Source organism: Nelumbo lutea, chromosome 6 (genome assembly GCF_056320005.1).
Source record: "Nelumbo lutea isolate HS-2025 chromosome 6, American lotus-T2T, whole genome shotgun sequence".
Lineage (NCBI taxonomy): Eukaryota > Viridiplantae > Streptophyta > Magnoliopsida > Proteales > Nelumbonaceae > Nelumbo > Nelumbo lutea.
The window spans coordinates 920,727-942,854 of NC_142689.1; the positions used below are offsets into that span (position 1 = coordinate 920,727).

A 22,128-nucleotide genomic window follows, 5' to 3' on the forward strand; every position below is an offset into this window, starting at 1 on the left:
CTGCAATGGGCCTGTATGTCGTTCTCGATAGAAACTACGGCCTATACTATGGATTGAAGATTCCTTTTTTTTTCAAATAGAGAAATTATTTAAAATTTACCATAACTTTTCAACATTTTTCTTAAATTCATCATAACTTTTAAAAATGTCCAATATACCTCATGTAAGCAATTTGACGTAAAACAGATTAATGGGTTTAGTACGTATTATTATTTTACCCTTTTTGTATTTAACTCATTTTTCAATATTTTAAAAATACCCCGGTTATTATTTCACCAAAAACCCATTTTTCAGTTTCTTGAAATACTTTCAAGAACTAGAAAGAAAGTAAAGTGCCTCTCAATAAGTAGAAATCTTATAAGGCAGTTGGGCGTTTAAGACATTTTAGTCATTATAAGGTTGACTTGCCTTTTAATTTGGTCATAAAAATACATTTATATGATGTGAACAATTTCTGTCGATGTACACCAATGATGTTTTAACGGATGGGGAATTTATATGATATGAGCTCATTGACAAATGGTTGGATCCGGTTAAGTCAAAGTTCATACTATTCCGTCCCACCGACAAACCAAATGCCACGGTTATCTGTTTGTTGAAGGGAACATGTTTACAAGAAAAGGTACATATTGTTCTAACTCAGAAAAAAAAAAAAAAGCTAAAGCCATTGTAATAGTCGTGGGTTAAAAAACAGTAAACCACGACCCTTTGATGTAGTGATATGACCTCATTTGTTATTTCACAGTTTTAGCCCAACACTATTTGAAATGGGAATGGTTGATAATTGATATTTTTCAATTTAGTTCTCTTGCCCACAATAATCCAATTCATAGGATACTATGGCCCTACATTGGGAACATCTATATAAATGTATTAAGCTAAAATATGTATAAAGGAAAGTTTGAGGGTGAAACATATAAAATTTATTTGTAATTTTTGCCTTTTTTCTTTAGAAATTACAAAAATGTCACATAAAGACAAACCCCTTTATGTGATTGAATTATAATTGCCTCTATGTTCTTCGAAAATTATATGACCATCAAAGATAAACCTTTCAATTTATAATTGCCTTGTGGTATTTGAAAATTACAAGACTATTACATATAAGACAGATTTTTTAATTTAATTGACTCTAAGGCATTAAAAAATTATAAAAATGCCACATATAAGACAAATTTGCTCTCTTTATATCAATGCATCTATGATATCTTATTTAGGACTATGCCATCCTACAAAATGAAAGGTCATCCATCTTCTCTCTCCCTTAATTCTCTCTCTCCACCTATTCTTTATCTCAACTTTTATTTATTCTTTTTTATTATTATTATTATCTAAGAATTTATTTATTTAATAAAATTAAATAAATTATTTTAAATCAATAAAATAAAATAGAATTGACATTGACATTGAGAGAAAGATTTTAATAGACATTTATTTATTTATTTATTATTATTATTATCTAAGCATTTATTTAGTTAATAAAAGTAAATAAACTATTTATAAATGAGTAAAATAAAGGAGACTTGACATTGTGAGAAATATTTTAATAGACATTTATTGATTTATTTTACTAAATTATTATTTTTATTATTATCTAAGTATTTATTTATTTAATAAAATTAAATAAACTATTTATAAATCAATAAAATAAGATAGATTTGACATTGAGATAAGGATTTTAATAGACACTTATTTATTTATTTATTTATTTTATTATTATTATCTAAGCATTTATTTAGTTAATAAAAGTAAATTAATTATTTATAAATCAATAAAATAAATGAGAGTTGACATTGAGAGAGATTTTAATAGACATTTATTTATTTATTTAGAAATAATTTACTAACAAATTATTCTCTTCCCTTGAGCCCAATATTTAGGTAGGGTTGTCAATGGGTGGGTCCAATCCGATAGGTCTGATGGACCCAAACTGATTGGGCTAGTTCTAGTTTTGGGACTTGGAACCAATGGGTCGATTCTAGGTCCTAATATAGGGTCCCAATTACTATCGGTTTATGATGATGCGCGATATAATGCTCCCTGTTGGAGGACAGCTCAGACGTTGGACTGAGTAGGTTGCCTAGTCAAGTAGCACAAAGAGAGATCAGAGTGTTCGAGATGCTTTCCCAGTGTGGGCACTCCGATGCTTAAGTCAGTGATGAATGTATAGAGAGCTAGAAAGCAAGATAGTTGGGGCAATATGAGAGCTAAATCGTGCATACCTTTTATGAGGAAGGGGACGCCTTTATATAGGCAAGCTGTTGTAAGGCTCAAGAAGCACATCCGATATCTCTAGCCCGTTTGGTTTGGAGGCGGACTCCGCGTAAGTAGGTAGTGTATATCTAGTCGTGCCCAAAGCGGGCGGGGTGATATCCGGTTCTTGCTAGGTGTTAGCACCCATTCTTTGCTCAATCCCTTCACCCCACCTCTTGGTACCCTTCTCTTAGACCCCAGATACTCAAAAACATAACCAGATCAACTCAAGACTTCCTAAAATCCGAAATACCCTCCCTTGGCATATGATATTATACATTCCAAGCAAAGGCTTTGCACTACATTAAATTCAACCTTGACTAAAATTCCAGTAACAAAATTTCCTCCTCTAACCTGTTCTCCCTCACAAAAATCTCAATGTGCTTCTTTTTCTTTATTATTCGGTAGCTTACTACCTCCAACAAAGAGGGATAGCTATCAGCATCCAATTTTTCTAGGTCCCTTCACCCTACCTCTTCGTACTCTCCTTTTAGACCCCAAAACTTGAAATCACAACCAGATCAAATTGAGACTTTACAAAGCCAAAAGTTCATCTTTCAACACAATCCACAAGACAAATGAAAACTTGGAGATCAACATTAATGTCCAATCAAATATGGCCTATAGACTTAGGAAACTATAAAATAGTCACACATCCACCGTTCATCACACCAACTTCCTTTCTAACAGCCTTGATCTATGCAATATCCAAACTCCAACTCCTCCAAAATCAAATCCAACATATCCATCACCCCAAGATCACTAGGAGATAATCAATAAGCGAATCCCACCACCAATCTACAATGATCAACCGCAAAAAACATCAAAGTCCCATTCTGATGGCCCTGAATGATTACCAAGATCAACCATATTTTTCTCAGATCAGAACCATCCACTTAAATCCTCCCCTTAATCCATGCCTACCCACCAAATTGTAGTTCAAAATTCCCCCGTTTAACCCCCCCCCATCAAGCATACATCCTATTCCAACAAATCTTATTAATTAGACCCTACCAATCATCATCCCAACTTTACATGACAAACCAGACCTTACCTTTGTGTTCAAAAACCCAAAATACCTCACCATGTCAAATCTCACGACCAAACACCTCCGTTTGACCATTGAAAAAGTAAAATTCCATTTAAAACCCTCTCGTGATAAAAAAATCATAAGCTATGACCATGATCTGAACTAAATCAGTCAATCTACACCTCTGATAAAAAAACCCATCACTTCAATTAGATTCAGGGTGACAAAAATTGCCAACCCACCAAATTTCATCACAAAATTCTCTCGTTTAATCCTTTATCGAACAAAGATTATATTTTAGCAAATCTTATTGATCTAAACTTGTCAGCCAGATATCTTAATCCTCCCGACCCTGTTTGTCCGATCAGACATCACCACTGTGTTTAAAAACCCAAAAAAACCCAGGACACCAAATTTATTCGCACAATTGTCCATTAAACTAGAAAGGTATCGTTTTGACACACCAGATTAAATCGCCATGTCATCTGGCCCAACTTGAAGACTTATATGGGTGATAGCTAACGTCAAACTCATTCTTGACCCATTATAACACATGGACCAATGAAACATAGCCTAATAGGCTTAAAAAACCCAAAATACCAAACAAACCCCTACTTAAAACCAATAAAAGACAAAACCACTTTAAAAAGTTCATCAAATTTACATTTTCTACCACTGACAGCCCCTAATACGAGACTACAGCGTCTGACATGCCCTAATCTCCCATTGACTGCACAAAACCCAAGAAAACCACCCCCAAAGTGAAGAAAATGTTTCAGCAAGTAAGAAAGCTGATTAGGCACCCATTTCTTTGAAAAAATCTTTCCTATTTCAGTAAAAGAACTCTGTTCAGCCACAAACACTGTACCTGAGCGAATTTTAAACTATTTTCTCTATAAATAGAGGCCCAACTCGAGCTTGAGAGGGGGGGGACCGGATGAAGAAGAGAGACTTGAAAGAGAGGAGACCTAGAGGGAGAGAGAGAGAGAGAGAGAGAGAGAGAAGAGAGCTTTCTTCCAACCCATATTGCCTCTTGTTCACATGAAACTCAGAAGTAATCTAAACCCTAGATTCAACATTCGCATCATCCATTTTCAAGTGGAAGTTGCCACAATTGAAAGCACTCCTTAGCTCAAGAACCCATTCAAGGTTCGTTCTACCTCATTTCGAACTATTGGAAAACTCCTGTCAAGGCACATACGAAAGGTAAGTCTTTTTTTTTTTTAGTTTTTTTCTGGGTTGATTGAGGTTCTGAAATGGTGAACCATTGCTTGCAATTTCTTCTTGACTAAGAATAGAGGTAGAGAGGTGAGGGTCTTGGGTAAATTAGTACCTAAGACCTGATAACATCACTTCAAATTCGGTCTTAGGAGGAGTTGAAAGTATGTTCCTCCAGATTTAAGAAACTCTTGCAACCATTTTTGTTTTCTCTAAAAGAAACTGAGCTTGGACAACTCCCGTTTTGGGCTGCAACAGCAGCTTGGAGAGAGGGGTGCCTAACACCTTCCCTCTCCCAATTCTTGGGACCCAAATCTCCTTTTCCATGGAGGACGGAGTCACTATCAAAAACTAAAATCAATATTTTCAAACCTGAAATGAGGGCCCATTTCCTATGAAAAATGGGTGGTGACTCCAACTCTTTTGAGCCGGCCATGAGCTTCCCGGAGCTTACATAGGCTAGTTCTCAATCCGGTTTACCAAGATGGTGCTGAAGTCGTCAGGTGGGTTCAAGGTGTTTGAGGTGCTTCCATGGCTTACTTACGTAGTGCTAAGATGTCGTCTAACTATGTCACGGTGCCACATGTCCTCATGTCACTAGAGGGCCAGATCACCCCTCATCAATTTAGAATATATATAATATTAAATAAATAAATTATATATACTATACATATAATATATAGAGAATATTTAATATATATTATACATAACTATTTGTTTTTTATTTATTATAATCGGGTCTGTCAGGTTAGACCCGATTGCCTCGAGAACTGATTGATTTGGTTTCGATCCAAAAATTACAAACCCTATCAGGTCCGGGTCCATATCTAAGTCCTCAACATTTCATGTTGGGTCGGTTCCTGTTCCAACTAGTTCTAACCCAGACCCGACTTGTTGATAGTCCTATATTTAGGGCTACGAATAGGTAGGTTTGAGCCTAATATTTATGAGGGGGGGTGCAAAATGTAAGTGGAATGGGAGGTTAATTTTGATAATAAGGAGATCAAAAGAAGCAAGCAACAAAACACAAACAAAAGAAGCCAAACCAAAGCCAAGAGGAAGAACAAGAAAGGGAACAAAACAAAGACTCAAAGGATAAAGCAAGAAACGCCTGAAGCCACTAGTGGGAGATCAAAGTAGTGTATTGCTGGAGGCTGCTTTGTGAACTTGATCAAACTCGATGAGCCAGCGAGTAGGTTGGACTATAACTTATAAGACTAGTGGGACCTGTGCGATGCACGTGATTTATCAAGGAAAAGCGAAACAATGGAAACCGATAATTATATTAATAATTTTAGTAATTTGTTATAACAATAACTTAATAATTTAGATTAATTATATTAATATTTTTTAATAAAATAATAAATTATTGCTAATTACTCAATAAATAATATTTTTTTTTCATTTTATCCGTTACTGTTTTATTTTATTAATCAATAAATTTTATAATTAAATTAATCTATAGATTAACTTTTTTGTCATTATTAAATTAATCTAAGTCCAAGCTTAAGGTTTAAGATTGCAAAACAAATCCTCATCCCCATATCTGTCCCCATCCTTGATTGGGTATCATTATCAATCCCTATCTTTGCCAAGGCAATATCCATCCTTAGCCCCATTGATTGGAGAAGCTGAGTACCCGATGGGATAGGGAACATTGCCAATCCTATTCATAATCGAATCCTATTAATTGGTTAATCGTCATAAAATTGTAATTTGAAACAGAATAAATAAAACTAAACATTAGCAAGTTTATCTACCAACTATAAAAGATTAAGAAGTTAATAAAAAATAGTAATTCATAAAATAATAATCAAAAGTAAAAAAATATATTAAAAATAATAAAATAAACCACTTACATTCCATATAAAAACTATAAAATCTAACTAAAAACTAATAAGGACCTTATTATAAATGTCTTAAGACTTCTATTTGGGGATAATTATTTATAACTTAGCCTAAACCTGGTTAAACCAACAAATTTTCGAGCTCAAGCAATTGTTTTCTTTTGAGCTAGGTCTAACTCAGATCTGCACCAACCTCACACAATGTAGATAGTATGATAGTAAATGGTTTGGATTCAGATTTGAACCCACTTGCTTTAATTTGGTTTCAATTATCAGTTTTCAAAAAAACTAATCCTACCGGTTTAGTTTGGAAATTAAGTCAATTTGGTTAACCAAACTATGAGCATCCCTAGTGATGAGCTAGTGTCGTTTTTCAAATAAGCAGCCACAGAACCTAACACCATTGAACACGTCCTATTAGGGTTCGTAGATGAGATCTACTCACAATAAAAAAAATGTTCTAATTATGTCCAAACATCACAAACCTGCCAACAAAACACGTTGCAACACCCCCAACATGATCTAACACCGCACATCTTATCCACGGAGGGTCCTAGTCTCATTGTAAAATGTGTGGTGTCAGAACAACAAAGTAGGTGATCCCAACTCAGCTCTGCAAGATCAACAAAGTAGGTGCTTGGCATCGGTGTCAGGGGTGTCAACGGTATTCAAAAATTAGATTTTAAATTCGAGATTCAATATAATCGAATCGAATTTGGATAATTCGAATATCTAATCGATCGAATTCGGATATGACCTGATTCGATTTGATAAATATCCAAATTTGACCGATTATTTAATTCTTATATATAATATATAAAATTTTTAAATATTTATATAATTTATATATATAATAATTAAATTATATAAATAATTTATACATTTATATACTTTATATAAATAAAATATTTATTTTTTATATTTATTAATTACCTAAAATAATTAACTAGTCGAATTCGAATATTTAACCAGATTTGAATTTGAATATTAATTTTCAATGTCTGTCAGATATCGAATTGAATTCGGATATCGAATTTTTTAACCAAATTCAAATTCGGATATTGCCTGATCCGATTTGAATTCGACCCGTTTACACCCCTAATCGCTATGTTTGAGAAAACGATGCTGCCACATAGGCTGTTTTATGAGAAAAAACACTAATTTTGTTTGATACCAGTGTTGTAGAACCATTTTTAACATTAGTGTATATCATCCAAGATAATGCCACATCACTGCACCACTAGCAGCACCTGACTGTTTTCTAAGAAAATATTGAATTTGACATTTCATTAGACTACGCTTTCCTGATTTCCAAGACATTATCTGAAACAATGTCTTTTTTAGAAAAACAACACCAAACAAGAGGCTGTTTTCTTAAGCATGCTTTTTCTGATTTTCTCAGATAACGGCGTCGATGAATGCCAAACACCGCCAAAAATTAGGCCATGAAAAAGATTACTAAAAATTATAAAAAGTTTACTCATGCTTTTGAATAAAAAAAAACTCGGGTAGATAAATATCTCTGACACTTTCTATTATAAATAAGGCATTAAATTGATCTTGTTCAGATGATCGGAGGGACATCTACAGCCACTACAATCGCAGTATTCATGCATTTCACCAGAATCAATCGATCGGCAGGAACTACCCACCCCCCAACCCCGATAAAAAGACAATCGAAAACCATCGATCAACACACTATATATACTAGCATATCGTCAACAGTGGCAACAGTTTATCCCTCAAAAAACGATAAATTGATTTCTATGACTAGAATACATAAAACCTGCATCAGAGGCTTCATACTCGGTTGACCCTTTTACTAATCCCCTTATGCCACTTCAACCAGTCTTCCAGATACCCACTTCTTCTTAGTGGTCAATGTAGACGAAAATGCCTGAGAATCACCTGCCTGTCTTTCAACTCCATTGTACGGTGGCATTCTTTTGCTCTCCATAACCCCGTTTTTTTCAAGCTGATCTCTTGGATTCAACTGCTCTTTACAATTTTCAGGCTGCAAAGAAAATGACTTGTAGCAATCAAAGCTTGTATTCCTGCTTGAAACGGGGGAAAGAGTCTCCCTGACGTTCATCAAGTCCTGTGGGGTGAACTTGCTGAAATGGAAGTCCTCATTTGACAGGACATGACTGCCATTTACTTCTCTCTTATCCAGAGGCGTGTGACCATTTTCTGTGTCTATTTGCTTCTCAAAATGGTTTATAAATCCATTCACCTTGGAAGAAGAATAGCTGTCATTCTTGCTCTCTTGAGATGCGACTTGACCCATCTCTATGTCCCTGAGCGACCGAGTTGCTTCAGCTATAAGCGTCCTGGTTTCCATAAGAGAAGCTTGGGCAAGTGGGCTCCTTGTAGCAGCCACCTCAAGGGTCTTAGCAGCTTTTTCAGCTTCAGCAATCAACAGCCTACAGAAATAAAAACGAGTCATGTGAGATGAGATGTCTTCTTTTATAGGGGTTAATCTTAATATTCAAATATCACCGCCCTTTAGAAGGTCTTATCACGATCCTGCATTTCTTTCTTAGCCAATCAATTCTACACATTTTTTACAAGGTATCCTAATGGACTGAAGCCTTCTCAAGCCCAAATCAGTTTCCAGAGATACTTTTCATCCTGGACTCTAAAGCGTGGACAAGTCAACTTCATTGACTGTTCTAGAAGGTCTTCAGTGTGAGAGAGATGACAACAGATTGCAGAGGGAGAACAAGACCCAAAAATAAGAAAAAAGAAGTGTGCCTGAGAATACATCCTGATTTCCCCAAAGACCATAAATTGTCAGATCAACTCTGTACTTATGTAAGTACACTATGCATGTATTCCTATGTATAATGTATTCATGTATTCATATGTATATGCATCTTACTTTGCCCGTTCGATGGCTTCTCTTTTCTTGGTCTCCATGGATGCCCTTTGTGCTCTGATCTTCTTTATCATCTCTAGCTTGGAATTAGCTAATGGATCTTTGTAAGACGGCACACTCTTTCTCTTTGTCTTGAACTTGACTTGATTTTTAGATTCACCCTCAGCACCATTAGCCTCGCCAACTTTCTTATTCGCAGATCTCCTTACAGATGCCTCACCACTTGGCCTTCTCCTTGGCTTTCTTACAACTCCACCGGGTGTGCCATGGTACTTAGCCAGTGCAGAGCATACACGCTCGCGATATCCCTGTGGAACAATAATATTCTAAAAATGCATTTGTGGAGCAAAAAGATGGAGTAGGACTCCTCAAAGTTGATTACCAGCTACCAGAACAAGTAAACTTCATTAAAAATGCAACAAGGTGAAAAGTATAACCCTGGTTGCATCTTTTGAGAGGCTAACCATATATATCAATCTCAATTTGTACAAAGGAGCATTTTTAGTATGAAGTCCAAACATCTAACAATGGGGGCATTATTGATATTTCTTCCCAGTCTGTCAATGTTAATGACTGGATGCTTTGAAAGGGATCTTTAAAGATTAGGATGAAACAGAGAAGAGGTTTTCGTGCTTATATGAGGCCTCAGGGGAGGTTTAAGTATTAATATGTTCAAGTAATCATGTGTTTCCGATCCTATAGGATCACCTAATATTGGACATAATTGATGTTGTATTAAAGCAAATCGCCCTTAAATACCAAGAGCCTAAGAGTGTGAGAACACAGGTTCAAGTCTGAGAGCGGTCACTTTGTGTGAAAAAAATGCCAAAGGTTAGGACCATACCCAGTCTACCCCTCCCAAGATCCCAGATAGCTGAGACCAACATTGGGTAATGGCCTTTCTTTACATTGGTATACACTCAGACCTTCTCTAGACTCCTAGATTTCCTAAAAGAATACTTTGAAAATGCTTCTTCAGGATAGAACTAGATGCCCTTACAGGATCAGCCCATTTAGCGGAAATAGCCTCAGATATCTTCCTCCGTTGCTCAGAAGACTTTGGTGCTCTTTTGCTACCTTTTGCTCTCGGCATTGATTTCCTCTGCTCGATGCTTTCCAACCACTCCTGCTGAAGTTCCTCGTCTATGATCATATATGAATCCCACTGCAGCTCATCTTGACCAGCACAACCTCTTCTAGAAGCTTCTGCAATCAAGTTCTGCCACTCAAAATAGCAGGTCTCCTGCACCATCAGCTTCTCACGGCGCCGTTGCCAACCCATTCGCACACCAACTCCAATTTTTATTCTTGTCTCCTCACTAGATGTCAATATAGAAAAATAGCAATTGATATTTTGCTTAGAAGCTTGGGAAAGCATAAATAAATGTAAGTTAAAACATTCCATCCAATTTGATGAGACCAAGTACAAGTCAACAAGTGACTATTGTCTGTTTTATATCGATAACAAGTAACTATTGTCTGTTTTTGATCGATAACAAGTAACTATTGTCTGTTTTTGATCGATAACAAGTAACTATTGTCTTCGTTTTTGATATACCATTTACACTGCTACAGTGCCATTAGACCTGTTCATGGACTGCATTTGGGCTTAGCTTTTGCCAAAATTTTAATGGGCCTGGACCAAAGCCCAATCCTGAAGCCTGGCCCGTGAACAGGTTTAAGTGCCCAACAACAAATGGATCACCTCTTGGATGGATGGACACAATCAAGTAACCTTGAACAGTATCTAAGATTTGTATCCACCCAATGCATTGGCTTTCTCAGAGAATTTAGCTGTTTGACTTAGCAATCTAACTTTTTTGACCCTTGATCTCTCAAAAACAATAAAGATTTTGGGCCATGCCCACATCCAAGAGGTGGTTACAAACCTCGGGGAAAGAAGCGAATTCTAAAAAAGAAGACAAAACCTTTTTGTTCTTCAATAGATACAAGAAGTCAAGGAAATAAAATGCAAGAAAATAGATTCTGCCAACAGTCACATTGAATGGTAACTTATAAGAACCTTTTATTATGCTTTGGAAACTTCTAAATTATAAGACAAAAAAAAGAACAGAAGATTTAGAGTTCTCTTGATGCAAAGTCTATAGACAATGGACAATAAAGCAGACTTCCACCAACAGAGAGAAGAATACTGGTAGAAAAGGAAAGGAGGTCAAATCGAGATCATAAGCACAAAGCCGCAGAATGATGCAGGACCTACCTTTGAGCATGCCCCAAGTTAACTAGCTTCATCTTAACCTGCATGTCCAAATCAGTCATGAGAGAATTGAAAAGTTCAAATAACCAAAAACCCTTTAGGAATATTAAAATTTGTCTTGACGTAAAAGATACGTTAGTGACAAAAATAATTACAATAAGCACACAAAGATTATACATGAAAATTGTACAAATATAAGATGCCATCTGGATTTGGGGATGCTTCACTTCTGTTCTTATTTAAGTTACTGCTTACATTAAGCACTTCTAAGTTAACCAATAGCGCAAGTGTTTCATGCTCATTAAAAATTTTGAGCTAACATGCGAAAAAGAAAATCAAGGTATGTCATTAATTGTGTTGATGAAACCTCCTAAATGATTATAGTGCCCCTAATTCTAATAAAAGTTTTGTAAATGACTACATGTCCCTTCAATGAAAATTTTTAATTCTGTGACTTACCATTCACAAGTGATGTCCTTATTCTAGAATGAGTAGATTATGCCTACATGCTCAGACTCTACTTTTCAAATTAAAAAGAAAAATTCAATCCAATATCCATCAAGTGCATTTCCCCAAAGATTGTTTTAGTCCTAAATTAATAACAATTTACATGACCTAGCTCAAATTGGACAGTAAGATTGTTAACATCCAGCAGCAAAACTCAATCTGGAACATGCTAGCAAAGTATATATGTAGTTATGAACACATTATATATCTATGTATGTACTTCTGTTCCATTGGCCACCCATAGTCCAGGATAAGTGATAAATGATGTATGATTGTATTACCATAGATGTAGCCCAGGAATAATTGGCAAAACTTTGTAGGAATATTATTGTGATGGTGAAATATATTAAAAAACGAAGAGGAAAAAAAGGAGAACATCTTGATGGTTCTTGACATCCTGGGTGGGACTCATAACATTGTTCAGTAATGAGAACCCATATGGCATGTTGCCCACAATTATTCAGCATGGCAAAATATACAAAAAAAAAGGCATAATATGATCATGATCATGAAATTTTATTCTCCTTTTAACAGCTGGCATCTACATGGTACAAACGTATATCTGATCTCTAATATTCAATTGGTTGGCCAAACTAAAGCTGTGGCATAGGTGAAATGGTGTTTCCCTTGGCACTACTTGGACAACTCATTAGTATTATTTGATGGTTAAGAGTTTTAAGATTGCCATTTGATAACAACTGAACTGCTTGAACAATATGACTTATTGTTTTGTCTTTTAGTGGATAAATTAATTAAATAATAAAATATTTGAGGGCATAGAAATCAACCTAATTTCAGCTTCGGCCATTAAGGAGTTCATATCCTTCTTCATAACTTAGTCTAAGTTTGGGAGTGCTTGTTTGAAAATAAGTGTTTATTCTAATAAACACCGGTGAGCGTCTGGTGAAAAGACACTTATTTCAAACAGGGGTAGTATAGGTATTTTCAAAATGACATCGCAGGCCAAGACAGGCCAGAAAGGAAATAAGCACTTAAAAATACCAATTTTGAGCTTATTTTTAAGTGCTTATTCTCAGGAATAAGCACTTATTTGGGCTTATTTCCCAAATGCAAATGAGTGCTATTTTTAAGCACTCCCAAAGTTAGCCTTATTCACTAGAAGTCTAGAAGACAAAGCAATAAGTCATTCAGTTCAGCTACTTCAATTGTTATCAAATGGCGCCTTAGTAGGGACTACAAACTTAAAACTCCAGACTCATCCACTTTCTTTCTTGACACATTGAGAGCAGATAAGAGACGCAAAACAGAATTTTAGTCAAGGATCCATTATTAAATATGTGGAAATGGCACTAAACAGAACAGACTAGCAAAACAGGGCTGATGTAGCTGACCCCATATAGTTGGGATAAAGTTTTATTAAAGAAGAAGATACAAAGAAGATGATAGGATATCACCCATAAGAAGATAAAAACATCAACACCCACTATTAAAAGCAAGTGTTAGGTAGAGCATGGAAACTAATTTGATGCCATTCAAAGTGAAAAATGTCAAATTATTCTTACATGACATCACCTTGGGATCCTGCATTGCAATTTTAGTTCTCTCTCTTATCCGCCGCAGGGTCTCTGCACATAATTTGAGTGTGTTAGTTTGTGAAAATAAGATAAAATAGAAAGTGTGCCTAATGCATATAAAAATCTAATGCAGAAGCATCTTAAGTTGCACACCTGCACTATGTTTCCTGCCTTTGTTCCACGGGACATTTCCCTTATTTGCTTTGGAGATTCTCATTCGCCTTAACCTCTCTCTCTCATCCATTTCCGTGGAGTCCACACCAGGAGGCTGAACCACTTGGGGCTCCAAATCAAGAGCTGACTGCAAATTGCGATCATCATCCTGTCCGTCTTCATCATGTACCAAATATTTAGTTTCAAGTGTGGCAACTGCTTTGATCAGGATAATGCCATGCATATTGTGATGCCCAACATTAAAGTTCACTTTCCTTGGCACCTCAATCGATACTTTCCATGGAGAGGCCAATCTCTTCTCATTTCCAAAAGCAAATCTTCTTGATCTGCTACCATGAAATAGGGGATGAACCCTCAATATGCCTAGGTGACTTTGGAAAGCTGGTTTTGAAGTAGCAATATCTGCGAAAGAAATAGCTTAATAGTTAAAAAATGCAAGTATTAGTAGAAGCATAGTGAGCAGAACTGCAACAACAGGAGGTCTTGCTGAACGGTGAAATAAACATGATAGACCACATGCAATGAATCGAGATATCATTGTAGGCATATGTTTGATACGTGAAATTCATGCAATGTTAACTTTCTGGCAATGAAACTGCAATATAACTCTTGAGGGTTAATTTATTATGTTGCTTTTCCAACAATGGGGATTTAAAATTGAAGAGACATTAGGGATATAAACAGAGTTTCCACCAAAACTAATTAAATAACTTGGCAGTCATCAACCTTCAAGGTCCTCAACTGAACATACGTAAAAGTAACCCAACCAAACAATAGATAAGAGTTTAGCATGCTTCCTTCCCATACCCAGGCACAGAATTTCTAACCAAATCGTTGTACAAAAGAATCATACTAAAAATAACATAAGTTAATTTAACAGAGAAAGAAAAGGTGCCAGATTAAAAAACCTTTCTTGTTAGAAAGCCCAAGATGTACGAATTGGGAACAATCATGCCTTTTCAAACTTAGTCCCCAACCGCAACCAACTCAAAAATAAAATGGCATGTGTATTACTTAACATCTGGAGAAGCCCCACCAACATGTCAACCCCAAAATCTGCTCTTTCAACTCAATACCCCCCGAAAAGCACCCAGGACTCTAGATTCTGCTAAGAAATGGATAACTTATTTTGAGACGCCCGAGTACCACGTAGCAACAAACTGGTTCAGAACACAAAAAGATAAAAGAAAAAAGATAAAAACTAAAAACAAAAATAAGGAGATGAATCAGGAAACGACTCGAAAACCCCTACAAACATATAAGCCTACTAGAGGCAAAGTACTGATTAGCGAGAAATAGATGAGCGCCACAAATTCAGCGGTGAGACAGAAACCCCCATATTGTAACTAACATAAGCAAATCAACCATACCATATTTTCAAAGGATGTAATTTCTTCTTTCCCTTTCAGAAACCTAAATGAGCATTCTGGGTCGTCTAAAAAAAGCATACGCTTGTTCTCAATTATAGACAATATGACTACCGATGTGCCATGAACCAACGTTACTGCAAACTCCGTCAAAACTGTAATAAACATGACAAGAAATAACAAAAAGGGACTCACAAGGTGGAGATACAGAAGTACCAAACAAAGGCATGAGAGCTCATTCAGATTGAGATATACACAGCTTGTTCAGAACCCATTAAAGGGCTCTTAGTCCTTCGAGAAGATAAAATCTAGATTTGAAACGGAGATAAAGTAGAGAGGTTGAGAACAGGAAGCTTGGACGGAGCAGAATAAGAACTAAGAGGTGAAGCAAAACGGACAGAGTAATGACCACACACCGTCCAAATGAACCGGGATAACGAAATATCATTGAGGCAGGCGTCTACCTATTAGCAGCAGTCTGGAACAAACGCAAGGGCAAAAATTATGATATTTTTAAAAGGATATTTGAAAAGACATTGATAGCCTTCATATGGACGCGTGTAAACTGTAAAAGGAAAAGGCGAGAGTGAATCTGAGAGATAGCAAGATCAAAATGATTGGGGGGGACAAATTTTTAAAGTAATCCTAATTTATAGGAAATGGAATAACTCTACCCTATATTCCTAAGTTTTTTTTTTTGATAATTGACTAAAACCAATATTACCTCTTTTGATCAATTTTATCTTTCATTATTCTTTAAATTTTTAAAATAAAATTCTTAACATCCATCTTGAATAAGAACACAACTTTCAACCGTTGAAAGTTAAAAACACATATGGACATGGAGCTAGCTGAGTTAAGATGACATCCTCGAAATTAGGGTTGTGTAAAATTTGCACCCGATTCAATTATTGGAAATTTGCATTCGAATACGATTGGATTTGAAGAATTCATATTTAAATTTGAATTTTAACGGATTCATATTGGATTCGGATTTAATTTGATTCTGCTTTAATTTTTTTAAATATCAAAAGAATTAAAAATTTAATTATTTTTCAAATACTAAATTAATGTAAATATAACATACTGAATTTATTATATATATAAATTTATATATAATATAATAAATAGAATATATTTTTTTATAATTTTAAATAATTTATATAAAATATATATGTATATTAAAATCAATAAATATTATAATACAATAGGCTTTAGATTTTAATCAGATCAGATGGGGCAAAATCCAAATCCAATCTAATTATTAATCGAATATAGATTGCAATATCCAATTCTAATCCGACTATATAAATACATCATCTAAATCCAAAATAACCGAACCCAAATGTCAGATTGGGCCTTGGATTTTCGGATATCATTGATAAGCCTACTCAAAATTTAGTTTTTGGGTGAGAGATTATCCCTCCTATTCACTTGCCCAAAGGTCTTTGCAATGTAAGGGATTATGACGGTTGATTTAATTGTTCTACAAGGTAAGGGATTATGCACATCATAAAAAACTAGAACTCAAATATGTAGATGAAATTAAATCAGAAGAAAAAACTAGCCTTTTAGTTTTCACAGCAATATTCTTTGTAAAAACTTAAACATATGGGAGCAGTGATCTGCTAGTGTGGATGAAAATGCTTATGGTTGTGTTTGGAATCAGTGTAACTGATGACGTTTTACACTGAACCGTCATTAAGTGACTATTGTATTTTTTGAAAAACATGATGCAATCTATGTAAAGTTTTACATCGATTTTATCGATATAGTATTTGCATCGATAATCAATGTAAAACTTTACATATAATGAGGTTTTACACTGATTTACAATATAAAATTCCACTCCATCCAAACGTGCACAAAACTAAACCAATATAAATGTTTACATCATTCTTGATTTACACCGATTCCAAATGCAGCCTATAAGACAAGCCCTTCAGATTCATGGCAGAGATTTAAATGCCAACTACCAATCAAATGCTATGACCTTTACGCTCCTCAACCTCTCCAGCTATCCTCTTATCTTTGTTCTCACTTAATGATTTGATTCAAATCCATATAAATATCTACCCTCTAGGATTAGAATTATATATATTGACAATCATTTAGCTGGGTTTTTTTTTTTTTTTTCTGATGTAAGAAGGTTGAGATTTGGCTATAATTAAAATTGAGTTTATGAAATTCGTCTTATGTGTTAACTACCAGAAGAGTGATTTGGATTTCTAAGGTGTGTTGATATTGGGACACAAAATTGAAGAAGAAACGAACAAGGAAATGAGGTATGGCTATTCAAGTTCTAGGGGGAAGAGAGCTAGCATGGAGGACTTCTATGATGTTAAGATGTCAAAGATTGGTGGAAAAACAGTATGTGTGTTTGGGATATTTGATGGTCATGGTGGTTCCCGTGCTGTTGAGTTCTTGAAGGAACACCTTTTTGAGAATCTCATGAGGAATCCACGGCTCTTGACTGATACCAAATTGGCTATAAGTGAATCATACAAAGAGACTGATATGGACTTCTTGGAAGCTGAAAGCAATATTTGCAAGGATGATGATTCTACAACCTCAGTAGCAGGTTTACCATTTATATGTTGCAAATGTTGGAGACTCACGATTCAGAAGCAGGAAAAACTATACCTCTATCTAAAGATCATAAATCAAATCGAACTGATGATCAAAAGAGAATTAAAAGCGTTGGAGGAGTTGTAATGTGGACAAGAACATGGAGAGTTGGAGGGGTATTGGCAATGCCCTGAGCTTTTGGTGACCGCTTATTGAAGTTGTTTATAGTGGTAGAACTTAAGATTCAGGAACAAGAGATAGATAATAAATTTGAACAAGCAAGGAGCTATTGGTGTAAAATCAAATGGTTGAATCACTTATATTTAACGTTCAGAGTGGTCGGTCATTCAAGGAGCATTAATTGTATTAGTTTCAAATTTTTAATGCAATCTCGGCCAATGGTATTTATTCTTTTGTTAGGAATTTATGTTTTTGTTATTCAAATGTTTCATTTTGAAAATTTAAAGAAGAATGATGGATAAAATAGTATTTTCATCTCCTGTTAACAAGCACTAATGATATGGGAGGATTTAATTAATTGTCAAAAAACTTTGAGTACTTTAAGACAATTCCTAAACAGTAGAGATGAATAAGTAAATTTTCAGAAGCTCCCATAAAATTTATGTGTATGGCACATAACTCCCCGGTGAGTGGTGAGTGGTGGCATCTAGACCCCTTTTGTTATATTGCTTAAAGAATAAGGGCAAGTGTTGGATGTCATGTTCTCAACATTTTCAAATACTAAGATTGTCATTACTTTCGTTGCCAATATTGGCTTTGAAGGTCATGGTTGTGGTTTTGTAAATTTTTCCATTATGTCCCTTCTCTGGCCTTTTCAAACTCTTCGATCGAGTCAAAGCTAGCAAGCATGCATGGATAGGGGGCCAAAAGCTAAGAAGAATTTAAATGGGTATTATGAGGATTTTCAAGGCATAGGGATTAGGGAGGACCATAGCTCCCCTCTGCCACCCCTGGCGAGGCACCACCCTTGTCGAGACTCGAGAGCACCTATGGAAGATTTCTGGTTTCTTCTAAATATCGATTCATTCTAGTTGTTATGCAGAAAGGAAATCAGTAAGCTGCAAAATGTCATTGAACAAGAACCAAATATATATTAGAGGGAATGACATGAAATCTGGCACTCAACGCTCGCATCAGTGCTTGGTTATCACTATAAATAAAGTATAAACTACTACCGATCGACTTTGGATATCAGACAGAGAGAAAGCAGTAAGAAATTAAGATAAACACCATCCTGGTCCATATATGAGCATTGAGCAAAACATGCGTGGTCAGATCTGTCCTAAACTGAAGGATACCTACACCTACAGAGTGGAGGTGGGATCGAGTGCCGAGTGGTGGTTCTGGTTCCCCCACCGCTGCCTATCCTAAACTTCTTCATAGCTAGAGCCTACAAGCAAAGTTCATAGTCGATCTCTAAGGGACTGCAATATTTATTTTCAACAACTTTTAATTTGTTGTTACATCGATCGATCTAATCCAAATATATATACCAACACAAGGTAGCAAAAAGAGCTTAGATTCTTTTGGCTTCTTGATTAATTGCAGATGGATGTATCAGCATTTAACCAGCTGGAGATCCAATCTAAAACAGACTTAGGCTCTCCATCGATCATCCATTCTAAGACCCAGTGGAGATCTAAGCAAACCAATTGAGCTTGACGGTGGGACATGCAGTACAACAACAGAGCATGATTAACTGATTCAATACCATTCATGCTCACAAAGAGCGTAGAGATTTTCCAAAATTGGGACTCTATTTGCCAGTTTAGCCATGACAGCTGGAAGGTTGTTATAACTTATGAGCGGCTTCAGAAGAATGATTTAACCTTTGGAGGGATCTGAACTGAAGATGCCAAAGATGAACCAAATAGGTTTCTTCCCCAGCCACTCACACTAGAAAGGCCATCCATTGCATTCTTTTGCACTCTATAGAACAGAGAAACCACCGTTCCTATCGTCGTAGACCCATGCGGTACACCTCATCCTCTTGATCCGAGACATGAGGGTATAATTTGTAGATTAAGACGGTTTAACTGTTCGATTTGAAATTTTGAATGAATGGCCCATTTTGATCAAAATTTTTAAAAATAATTAAAATAAAAAAATAGTCAAAAACCATCAAACGATCAATAATTTAACCATCCAAATTAATGAATTATTGACCAATTCAACAGTTTTTAACTAAATATTGGATTTGAGGTAAAACAAAACCAATTGCCTGGATGGTTTTCGGTTGGAATAATCCGACTGTTCACGTCAATGGGGATTCAAAATTGCACGTAAGAGTATGAGTTATTGGAATGTAAATAGAGCCCACTTCGGAGGGTTTATGCAGTAATTGAACTGCGCTGACTGAATTGCTTCTGAGAGCTATTAATCATAATTTTATCAAAAAATTTGATTTTTGAACTCATAAACCTATTTTTTATTTTTCAGATTTTTATGAAATAGGATTTCACAACTTTCCGGGTTTCATGAGTCATGCGCAACACCAGACGCCACTTTCTCAAAGCCCTCCAAAACAAGCATTTAGGTATGGTACGTCGTTATCATGAGTGGGGATAATTGTAATCAAGTCAAATTTCTTTTGACCACCAGACAAACCCACAAACGCCCTCAACCTCCAAGGTTTTCTCGTTACTTAGTAGCAATCCTTCCTCAGCAGCACAAGTCTTGTGCGCCATTTGCCCCTTTTCTTATGTTTTTAGTGGTTATTTCCTAAAAGAGAAAAAAAAAAGGTAATAGTATTAAAAAGAGGTCCAAGACCTAAGACGAAAATGATTTAAATTAATCAATTTTAATAGTCATCCGTTTTGCATATTATTAGTGTGTTTTTTATTTTATTCAAAGAAGATTTTTTAGAAAATTTCTTTGGCTCAGTTTGGAAGGAATATAAATACAAATATATACAGTACAAATAGATAAAAATACAAGGCTTTGCACTCTATATATTTGTACTTATGCTACTTCCAAACTGAGTCTTAGGGGCAAATTTACTTACCAACAAACTTGATTTACATCTCTTGTATAATAGTATCAATCAAAAAAATTATGAGCTAATTGCATGCCTTGTTTTGACTTGTGAGATGTTAGGCTACAACTGAAATAGCTAGGGTAGACATCGAAAAATAATTCTAATTAATATACAGATGGAACAGGGTCGATATGGATATTGTAGGATATACATGGCCAATCCAAAGGCTCCTCGTTTAGTTATTTAGTTCTATGCTCTCTTTACAAGCAGCATATGCTAACATATGGGCTATTTCATTATGCTGCCTCTCTCTCTCTATATATATGGGCTATCATGTAATCATCTAGTTTGTTCAATTATTCTCTAATGTCATCCCTGTACATCTTATCTTTCCAATTCCAGTGTAAGAAGGGATGATTCAGGATGTTAACTATGTATGTATAATGGCATCACTCTGCAAATCAAGAAGTGGTTGATGTTTCGATTAAGAGCTTCCCTTAATCCCTGTAAAATGGCATGCCATTCAGCTTCAGTTGCACTTTGAGCTTGAGATATGTACACTCTAGCTGCTTGCACCCTGCATTCATTATGAATCACAACATAACCTAAAGCGGCTATAGAGTTATGCTTAGTATATGATCCATCTACATATACATAAAACTTCATGTTACAATCACTGATGTGACTAGTGTTTGATTGTTGTGATTTCTCCCTCGGTTCACTTGAGAACACATATTTGTCCAATGAGTTTACTTTATGTAAAGGGTGTGAGTATACAAGGATCTAAGGGGAACTAGAGCATAACACTTGTTGCTTTGCGACAAACTCATCTCATGGACCACAGCATGAATAGCCCTGTTAGCAGTTCGGGGAACATGGCGGAACTCAATGCGGGAGAAGTGCGATGCTAGGTCCAAGACGTCCATAAAGATGTGTGAAAAAGGAGCAAACAGGTTTCGTTCGATTGCATTGCAGGCATCCAATTTGTATACCTGAGACTGAGAGTCATATTCCCCACCTGAATCTCAAGTAAGCCAATAGTTATACTTGCAAGTTGCAAAATCACATTTCCTGCGTCGCAAGACAATTTGGAGACCCCTCAATAAAATGTGAATACACTGAGAGTGTTTTAAAGAAGAAACAAAGTGTAAATTATAAAGACCCCTTTATTTATGGGGTCAATGATAAACACCCCCTGAATTTTCACTTGCCACAAAAACCTTCCTCCTGAACTTTTACCTTGCCATAAATACCCATTGACCAATAAGCTAGATGATGGAATGCATTAAATTACCAAAATGTTCATCTGAACTTTCTTTGTTTTCTTTTCCTCATCCTTTTCTCTTAAACCCTATTTGACCAAAAATACCTCTATTTTCTCCAAATGAAACTAGTTAAAAATAACAAAAATCATTTCATTGGCATTGAATAACGTTTTTTTTTAATTATTGATTCATTTCTTTGACATGAATGTCTCTTCATTTTAAAATATAAAAATTATCCACTCCTTTCTCCAATAAATCAAGAAAACCAAA

General features: G+C 35.5%; 1 protein-coding gene and 1 pseudogene across 2 annotated transcripts; one reads left to right on the forward strand and one right to left on the reverse strand.

The window, feature by feature from the left end:
* Positions 1-7,857: 7,857 nt before the first annotated feature.
* On the reverse strand, positions 7,858-15,512 carry LOC148846713 (muscle M-line assembly protein). 2 transcript variants are annotated; one of them, XM_088951040.1, is made up of 7 exons: positions 15,223-15,512; positions 13,640-14,062; positions 13,485-13,537; positions 11,448-11,485; positions 10,227-10,545; positions 9,230-9,534; positions 7,858-8,771 (listed from the first exon to the last, which is right to left on the reverse strand). In XM_088951040.1, exons 1-7 carry the CDS (start codon positions 15,254-15,256, stop codon positions 8,180-8,182), a joined length of 1,764 nt encoding a protein of 587 aa, XP_088807166.1. In that variant the 5' UTR covers positions 15,257-15,512; the 3' UTR covers positions 7,858-8,179. The 2 variants fall into 2 exon arrangements, with proteins under 2 accessions (XP_088807166.1, XP_088807167.1); XM_088951041.1 differs by having other exon boundaries at positions 15,031-15,462.
* A 1,795-nt stretch (positions 15,513-17,307) lies between these two features.
* LOC148846714 (putative protein phosphatase 2C 52 pseudogene) lies at positions 17,308-20,174 on the forward strand (annotated as a pseudogene).
* The last annotated feature ends 1,954 nt before the right edge of the window (positions 20,175-22,128 follow it).

Bases quoted from the DNA above. Each gene is read 5' to 3' on its own strand.
- LOC148846713 (XM_088951040.1), bottom strand. From the start codon at position 15,256: ATGCCTTTGTTTGGTACTTCTGTATCTCCACCTT. The intron at 10,546-11,447 runs GTAGGTCCTGCA...ATTGACATCTAG, and splicing joins AACTTGGGGCATGCTCAAAG to TGAGGAGACAAGAATAAAAA. The intron at 8,772-9,229 runs GTAAGATGCATA...TTATTTCTGTAG, and splicing joins GAAGCCATCGAACGGGCAAA to GCTGTTGATTGCTGAAGCTG.